The following is a 9,043-nucleotide window of genomic DNA, read 5'->3' as shown; positions in this document are numbered from 1 at the left end:
CATGTGAGTCCTTAATAAATTATACCCAGGATTATTACTTATCATTTTGTGTTTTATCTGAAGACCTAATTTTTTACTAGTGCTCATGAGGTGGGGAAGGAAGCCATTTGGTGCAGTGGACAAATTTATTTCTGCCTTCCCAGCTGTCTGGTTCAAATTTTTCACTTAATCTCTCAGAGTCTCAATTGCCAAAATCTGTAAATGAGGATCATGTTATTTATCTCACAGGACTTATGATTAGGAAAATTATATAAATGTGCTTTGTAAATTGTGAAGTACAATAAAATTATAAAGCACTGTATTATTATGATCTCTGTCCCCATTCCCACCACCTATGTTATATTTATACAAGACCAGAAAATCTGCCCCTAGGGTACTGCGGAGTCATGGCTCAACCTCTAAATTGATAATGAAAGAATCTCTTCATGGCTGTGGTGGTAGTGGCAGGTCGTTTTTGAAACATATTTTATTCCCTTGCTTTTGAACACAAAGTGAGAGGAGCCATGTCACTCCCTATCTGAAACACTCTCTGCCTGTCCTCATTAGCTATCAGGCTCAGCTAAATATGGCCCTGGCCACTATGCTAATAATCCCCACTGGTTCTGAGACCTCCATCCACCACCGATGTGACATTCTTTGTGTTCAAATGTCTAGCTGACGTGTGATGCTTAAAACAGCCCATGCCTTCACCCCCTCTGCATTGTCACAGCCCTGGATCACCACTCTTAAAAGGCTACTGCAGCCACTCCTAGCACCAGTTGCTGACCAGCCTGCCCGCCTGCCTCCCTGCCTGCCTCTGGCTACCTTGAATGCTTAGTTCTTCCAGCTCCTTGGGGGTCTGACGAAGCAGGGACCATGTCTACCTTTGGCTACAGAAGAGGACTTAGTAAATATGAATCCATCGATGAGGACGAACTCCTGGCCTCCCTGTCAGCTGAGGAGCTGAAGGAGCTAGAGAGGGAACTGGAAGATATTGAACCTGACCGCAACCTTCCGGTGGGGCTAAGGCAAAAGAGTCTAACTGAGAAAACGCCCACAGGGACTTTCAGCAGAGAGGCACTGATGGCCTATTGGGAAAAGGAGTCCCAAAAACTCCTGGAGAAGGAGAGGCTGGGGGAGTGTGGAAAGGTAGGCTCCTTGGGACTTTTCCTTAGCTGCTCCCACTGCCCTTCCCCAACCCCAAGCCCAGACACTCTGTTTCCTCTAACTTTTCAGTCCTCATGACTTTAACCTTCTTACAACTCATCTGTACTTGTTACTGAGACATTTCTCAGGCTGAAATAGTCTTGTAACTTTTGTAGCCACCCATGGATCATACTAGTTAAAAAACTCTTAGCTGGGCCTTTTTTTTTAACTAAATGTGGGAACTTCAAGAGGGGAATTATTCACAATCAAGGTATGAGTTTAAATATTTTGCCAAACCTAAGTCTTATTTTAGTTGCAAGTTGGTGACAAGACATAGTATCTGTTTCTGTGTACTTTCTATTCAGTTCCATTTGTTCTGTGTTGCTTTGACTGCAGTAATGGCTACAGTAAAAAATAGTTCCATGTTTCCAACACCAAGAAGTGTAGGCTGGTGGGAAGCCCATGGAGCTGAGCCCAGGGGCTACTAGTCCTGCTCTGTCCCCAAACAGCTAAACTTTGACTAGATGGTCACTTCTGTAGGATTTTTTCTATGTGTACATTGAGGGAGCTCAGTGCATGTATCTTTTGTGAATCAAGAAGCCCTTTGAGATTTTGATAAGTTCTAGACTTCTTCAAAAAAAATGCACATGTGTGTGTGCAAACACACACACACACACACACACACACACACACACACTTTTGCATACAATTTCAAAATGATGAAAGCCCTCTAAGGACCCAGCTTAAGTACGCTTGTGGAATCATCCCTGAATCCTTTCTATTTTATGATGGTGATTCTTGAGGCTAGGAAATGTGGTCTTATCAGAGAACTCAGGTTTATTAAGCTCTTGTGTACTGCCCAGTAAACAGTGACTTTCAATCTGCCAAAAAAATCATGACTGGAGGGAGGTTCAAAAAACTATGCTCTGGGAAAGTCATTAGACCAAGAAGGATGTTATAATGTAAGAAATGTTAACATGACAAATAAAATTCTGAATTTGTGGAACAATACAAATCAGGAGAATAGTTTAAAACTCTTGCACTCCATAGAAATCACCTACAATCAAAATGGCTTCATGCCATCCACAAGCTGCCACAGTACTAATCTAGGTACTGTTGGGTGATCTTGATGATAGGTGTGTAAGACACATTTGCAGCAAGATAGATATGTGTGAGTTCTGTCCATGTCAGTCATTGCAGGAAGGGCCACTGGGATCAGGACAGGGTCTGCCAAGGCCACAGTCACCGCCTGTATTAAGACACTAGAAGGGGAAATGAGAAGGCACACACATGACCAGTCAGGATTTGGGCCAGTCAATTCCTCCACAACCATAATGTTAAGAAGTTTTATTTTTAATTTTTTTTTTAAATCTGATGTGGGAATGATTGTTAAAAGTTTGGTGAAATAAAGTGGCATGTTTATTACAGTTATTAAAGAATTTCCTTCATAAAAAGAATAAAATTGTCTTTGAATACCCAGGACATATAGACAACTACAGCAATAACCCGACAAAGGCATTTTAATGTCATAATGTCATGACAATGGTGGGAACCAAAGGACAAGCTGTTGTCAGCTGTTGGTGAAACCCACCTGATCCTGCCAAAGGTTTTGCTGATCTCTGCCAGTGGCTTATCAGCCCAATTAGAGAGGCTGTCTTGTTTATGAACTTTGATTCCTTTCTCAGCTAGTTAGCTTTCCTCCCACCACACTTTCCCGTGGCTGGCCAGCTGTCCCTCTAGTCACAAGGAGTTCAGGGCAGAAGCTTGCGGATGGAGGGTGTAAATCCATTCCCAGCACAGGAAAAGACTCAGAGCAGCTGAGGAGGGCAGAGGAGCAGGGCAGCTGTGTAAGTGACAAGCTGTGCATCAGGGACCATGAGAAGGAGCTGGGGGTTTGGGGAGGTCAGGCTCCTGGCTCTGTAAAGGCTTATGAAAATCCTGTGCAACACGTAGCTTCTGCCCACCCTGGTTCACACAAATGTGTGCTGTGTGAAAGCTCCAGGGGCCCAGATGGACACACAATGGTCCAGCCATCCAGCTCCCCTCATTTGAGTAGCTGTGGGATCTCTGCAGGTGCCAGTGAGTTTCTTCACATTATCTCATTTCATTCTTACCCTTCTGTGCAGGAGAAGTGAGACTAGGAGAGCTTAAGAAACTTATTTGAGGTTAACAACTTGTAAGAAGAACTGAAATTCAAACTAGATTCTGTTGGCACAAAGACTATGGTTCTTAAAATTGCGGGTGCCCAACCGGTAGCATCAGCATCACCCAGGAACTTCATAAAGCTGCATGTTTCAGGGCTACCCAATGTCTTCTGGATGAGAAACTCTGGGAAGGGAACCCATCAGCCTCTAGGTGATTATGACTTGAAAAATCACTTAACTCTACTGTAGTTTCTTTGAGACAGAGAAGTTTAGTGAGTCACCTAAAGTCAACCAGATTTGGTTTTGTTTTGCTTTATGGGCAGAAACAGAACCAGAACTAAAAACCAAGCCTCTCGCCTCTTTGTTCATGTAGTGATGCCAGAGAGGCGATCAGGAGAAATGGCTGGCCACCTCCCTCTTGTCGCCCTACTCATTCTCTAAAAGTACGTGCTTCTCCCTATTATCTCCCTGATCACCTCCCCGTTCCCACCTCACCACCCAACTTCCCACCTCCATTCTCCAAAGTGATGGCAAACAGGACATGTATATCCCCTAGTGCAGGAATAATTTATAAAGTTTAGAGGCAAAGTTTCTGAACCTCCATGTCTACTTCTCCTCTCTAGGTCCCTTTCTGTTGTTCTTCTTCTAGACATTCCCCCGTGTGAGGTAACTGACCATCTCAGATGGCTCAGGACTATCTAGATTTTACAACTAACAATCCTGCATCTTAGGAGGCTCTCCAGACTAAGGCACACAAAGCAGAACAGTTGACTGACTGCCTTACCTCCACCCGACCTGATCATGCTTTCTCCAAGGTCTGATCCCAACAGTGAGCAGCTGTTAATCCATGTCAGTTTAGATTCCTTCAGTAAATAAAACAATTGCAGAGTCCCTGCTACATGCTAAACACTGTGCTAGGTAAGCAAACCTGACACGGTCCCTGCTGTCACCCGGATAAGAGTCTATAGGAAAAAAATAATACGTATTTATAATAAAATGTGATAGGTAGTTTGTTGGGGGAGATAAAATATTATGGGGAACACATTGTAGGGATAATTTGAAGGAGCATCAAAGAAAGTTTTCTATGAGGCATCATTTAGGTGTTACCTGACAACTCACATTGCTAGATAAAGGATCAGATATTATCTTTCCAGGTATATTTCGAGGGGGAAACATCTCTTGCAAATAGAGCCTAAAGGACTTCTGAGCATGAAAACCAAAGAGCATGAAATGTAACAGTGGCAGAAAAGTCATCATGCCTTGGATTTTGAGAGAGATTCCTTTTCTCCAAAGGCTAAAAAAACTAAAACACTTTCAGACATGTGTGCACACACACATAATTGACAGGGGCTAGGATTATAAGAACATGTATAAAGGGATTTGGGGTGGTAGTGAGAACTGTCTGTCTGCAATTCTTCCTTCCTCCAGGTAATCCATTTATTCCATTGCTGGCCCTCTCTTACTCCTCATCTATGCCAATGGGCTTGACCAGAGCCAAACTCTTTCTTTGTGTGTGTGTGTGTGTGTGTGTGTGTGTGTGTGTTATTGAGATGTGACTGGTAGAGAGCCACTACCAGTCCCCCTTCCCCGACACACACACACACACACACACACACACACACACACACACACCATCCCTCTCCTTTCTGCTCCCAAAGAAGTAAGCAAATTAAAACTGGATAAGTCATCCTAGGAGGGGCTGACCCCTTCCCAGGCCATCACTTGGTGCCTGCCACTCCACACAAGTAGATTTCTGGAGACTATTTTGTGATAGCAACTGGGCAAACAAACTTGGAGACAGCTGCAGTGTTTTCCAAAGCTTGATCCACATGCCTTAGGCGGCAGCAGCCCTTAGAGTCGAAAACAACCTTCCAATGAAGAGGGAAGCTTCAGAGCTTTGGAGACAGGGGAGAACCCAAGGGCTTCAGAGAGGATAAAGGACTCAAAAGAGAGCATGAGGGAAAATCAGGCTCTGTCAGCACTTTCCAGACATTTTTTTAATCATTAAAGATAACAAGAAAAAGAAAGAAGGGGTCATGTGGGCATCTTTGTACAATGAATCCTGTAAACAGGAAAGACAAAGATAGTATGAAATTGTGTTTACCTGAAAGTCCTTTGTAAATGATATGTGTAAAATAACTTAAAAACACCAGACTGGGCAAAAACTTGCTTCACAATTTTCTACTATTTTCTGCTGATCTATGTTACTGGTTATAATATAGTGGGTGCCAGAGTGATCTTCTTTCCCTCCTGGTTGTCTGCAGTCCATCTCACTGAACTCTGAGCTCACTAGAGGTTTCCAGGTGATTGCTGGAAAAGGTAATCTGAATGTTTCTCTGCATAGAGCCTGGTTTTGACTTCCCTGCTGTCAGGAGCAACAGTTCACAGGTGATATGGAGCCTCTGGGTCCCTGGGCCTGGCTCTATCACAGAAGTAGATAATCGTGGAGAAGTAAATGACACCTCAGCTTCTGTCTACACTGAGACAAGAGAAGTAGAAAGCAATTGGCCCAGGTTACATCTGCTATTGCCAGAAAATTTGGGGGAGAATTTTTTAACACTAGATAAAGCAAACACATTACCACTGTGTGTGTGTGTGTGTGTGTGTGTGTGTGTGTGTGTGTGTTTATTTATTTATTTATTTTTTGCTCAGGATGGAGAAATAAGAAGGGACCAAGCGCTGATGCCAGATGGAAGCCTGAATTTGCTAAACTCTAAGTAGACAAGGAATCAAGTAGTGCAGAGCCCATAGTGGGAAGACAGAGTAAATTATCAGTAGTTTTCCAAAACTGAGGTTCTGACCATTTGCTCACATGGCAAAATGATAATATACTGGTACTTAACAAGTCGAATGCTTGATATTCTGTGCAAAACAAATGCGCATAGAAAAAGTTGTTTGATGGTTATATAACAAAATATGGACCTTGGCTACCTCAAGGAGAGAGCTCAGAAGCAGGGGATTATTAATATCTTTCATTATAGACTTGTTACTTGTCATATGCTACTGTTATCAATTAATAAAATATTCATTAAAACTCTCCAGGTTGCAGAAGAAGACAAAGAAGAGAGTGAGGAAGAGCTAATCTTCACAGAGAGTAACAGTGAGGTTTCTGAGGAGGTGTATACAGAAGAGGAGGAGGAACAAGAGGAGTCCCAGGAGGAAGAGGAGGAAGACGAGAGCGAAGAGGAAGAGGAAAGAACCATTGAAACCCCCAAAGGGATCAACGGAACTGTGAACTACGATGGTGTCAATTCTGACCACTCTAAGCCAAAGACATTTAAAAGTCAGATAGAAAATATCAATTTGACCAACGGCAACAGCGGGAGGAACACAGAGTCACCAGCAGCCATTCACCCTTGCGGAAATCCGACGGTTATTGAGGATGCTTTGGAAAAGATTAGAAACAATGACCCCGACACCACAGAAGTCAACCTGAACAACATAGAGAACATCACGTCGCAGACCCTCACCCGCTTTGCCGAGGCCCTTAAGGACAACACGGTGGTGAAGACGTTCAGCCTGGCCAACACGCACGCTGAGGACAGCGCGGCCGTGGCCATTGCGGACATGCTCAAGGTCAACGAGCACATCACCAACGTCAACGTGGATTCCAACTTCATCACGGGAAAGGGGATCCTGGCCATCATGAGGGCTCTGCAGCACAACACGGTGCTCACCGAGCTGCGCTTCCACAACCAGAGGCATATCATGGGCAGCCAGGTGGAGATGGAGATCGTCAAGCTGCTGAAGGAGAACACGACGCTGCTGAGGCTGGGATACCACTTCGAGCTCCCAGGACCAAGAATGAGCATGACGAGCATTTTAACGAGAAATATGGATAAGCAAAGGCAAAAGCGGATGCAGGAGCAAAAACAGCAAGAGGGATATGATGGAGGATCCAACCTTAGGACCAAAGTCTGGCAAAGAGGAACGCCTGGCTCTTCACCTTATGCATCTCCCAGGCAATCTCCCTGGTCATCCCCCAAACTCCCCAAGAAAGTGCAGACTGTGCGGAGCCGACCTCCATCTCCTGTGGCCACCCCCCCTCCTCCTCCACCTCTGCCTCCCCAGAAGCTGCTTCCTCCTCCCCCTCCACCCCCTCCTCCTCCACCCCCTCCTCCAGCTCCCCCTCTCCCAGAGAAAAAGATCATCACCAGAAACATCGCAGAAGTCATCAAACAACAGGAGAGTGCCCAGCGGGCACTGCAAAATGGACAGAAAAAGAAAAAAGGAAAAAGGGTTAAGAAACAGCCAAACAATATCCTAAAGGAAATAAAAAATTCTCTGAGGTCCGTGCAAGAAAAGAAAATGGAAGACAGTTCCCGACCTTCTACCCCACAGAGATCAGCTCATGAGAACCTCATGGAAGCAATTCGGGGAAGCAGCATAAGACAGCTTAGGAGGGTAAGTCACCCCAGAACAGAACTTCAGACACAGAGTTAATAAGTGAGTTGTACCCCGTTGCCTGGTGGTACCAAAGTCACCTCTCCAAATACTTATTAGTATTCTAAATATTTTAGTATGTGAGAGCAAGTATACCAAATAAGGTGTCAGGCACAGGTACATGAATAAGCACATTTCCATTTGAGGGCCGTGCTTGAGCCACCTGCTTAGCAACTCAGTTTTTTGAGGGCCAAGACCCCTTTAAAACATTCCAACATATAAAAAATCCAGTTTCCTTAATACGAAAGTCAGGGAGTACAGTCTACATTCCAAGAGGATTCATCATTTGTCAAAAATATTAAACAAAGTTGCAAGCAGGACAGCTTGATCTATAATATAAAATGTGGATATATATGCAGCAATAATCGACCCTATATTTGGGTTTTTCTCACAATATACTGGTAGAGACAGACCCTATGGATATCTATCTATGTGTGTGTGTGTGTGTATGTGTTTTGTGTGTATGTGTTTTGTGTTGCTTCATTGAAAGAAATTCCCTGTATTTGTAGGTGGAAGTTCCAGAAGCTCTGCGATAAAAACAGTCTCTAGAAGAGTATGCAGAACTGTTCAATGGTGTTAAGTAAAAATACATCATGGGATGTTTTCAGTTGCCGCCTTTAATTTGAAATGTTCTCTGACTTTAAAAATAGCTTCACCCAGAAATTCCAAAGAGAATTTAAAGGAACAATCAGCATGTTTCTTCTGTAAATATGAAAATAAAGTTTTGGGTTTTTTTTTTTTAATTTTCGTGGGATTTGTGTGGACAAGAAGTGGTTAAAAATGCTCTTCATATCTCTGGATGTGTTGGTGACTTGGAGCTGTCAGGAGTTTAAGAAATGTGCTATTATTTTTGTAATCCAAATAAATTTGGATCCAAGGGTTATTTTTTCTTTTTTTAAAAAAGTCAGACTAATATTTTTCTGTGAGTTGGTACATTTGTCAGATATGTATGTAACATTGCTGAATATTAAAAATATTACATTCTCACTCAAAAGGTTTGAGTCCTTAGCATTTGCCTTTTGTTATTTCATTATGTCTAAGAAAATTTGACCATATCTCTTTCTAAAGGACTGGGATCAAGAACTTTCTTTAATGGGCTCTTGTGCCAGGCACTGTGGCAAATGCCTATAATGACAGGTACTTAGGAGGCTGAGGCAAGAGGATTGCAAGTTTAAGGCCAGCCTTGTCCTCTTAGCGAGACTCTGTCTCAACATTAAACATTTTTTTTTAAAGGCTGGGGGTGTGGCTCAGTGGTCAAGCAGCCCTGGGTTCAATCTCCAGTACACCCCTGCCAAATAGGTTCTTGTAACAATAAAACAAAAGGATAAAAG

General features: G+C 43.3%; 1 protein-coding gene across 1 annotated transcript; it reads left to right on the top strand.

Moving 5' to 3' along the window:
* The first annotated feature begins 725 nt into the window (after nt 1-725).
* LMOD2 (leiomodin 2) lies at nt 726-8,721 on the top strand. Its single transcript, XM_081284585.1, has 3 exons — nt 726-1,128; nt 6,312-7,673; nt 8,222-8,721. Exons 1-3 carry the CDS (start codon nt 856-858, stop codon nt 8,246-8,248), a joined length of 1,662 nt encoding a protein of 553 aa, XP_081140711.1. The 5' UTR covers nt 726-855; the 3' UTR covers nt 8,249-8,721.
* The last annotated feature ends 322 nt before the right edge of the window (nt 8,722-9,043 follow it).

The sequence above is a fragment of the Spermophilus citellus genome (assembly GCF_964194105.1).
Source record: "Spermophilus citellus genome assembly, chromosome: 3".
Taxonomy (NCBI): domain Eukaryota; kingdom Metazoa; phylum Chordata; class Mammalia; order Rodentia; family Sciuridae; genus Spermophilus; species Spermophilus citellus.
Note: the sequence above shows the minus strand (reverse complement) of the source record. Positions and strands in the feature narration are given on the sequence as shown.

Coding starts and splice junctions, on each gene's coding strand:
- LMOD2 (XM_081284585.1), top strand. CDS start 856: ATGTCTACCTTTGGCTACAGAAGAGGACTTAGTAAATATGAATCCATC. Junction 1,129..6,311: donor GGCTGGGGGAGTGTGGAAAG/GTAGGCTCCTTG, acceptor AAAACTCTCCAG/GTTGCAGAAGAAGACAAAGA. Junction 7,674..8,221: donor GCATAAGACAGCTTAGGAGG/GTAAGTCACCCC, acceptor CTGTATTTGTAG/GTGGAAGTTCCAGAAGCTCT.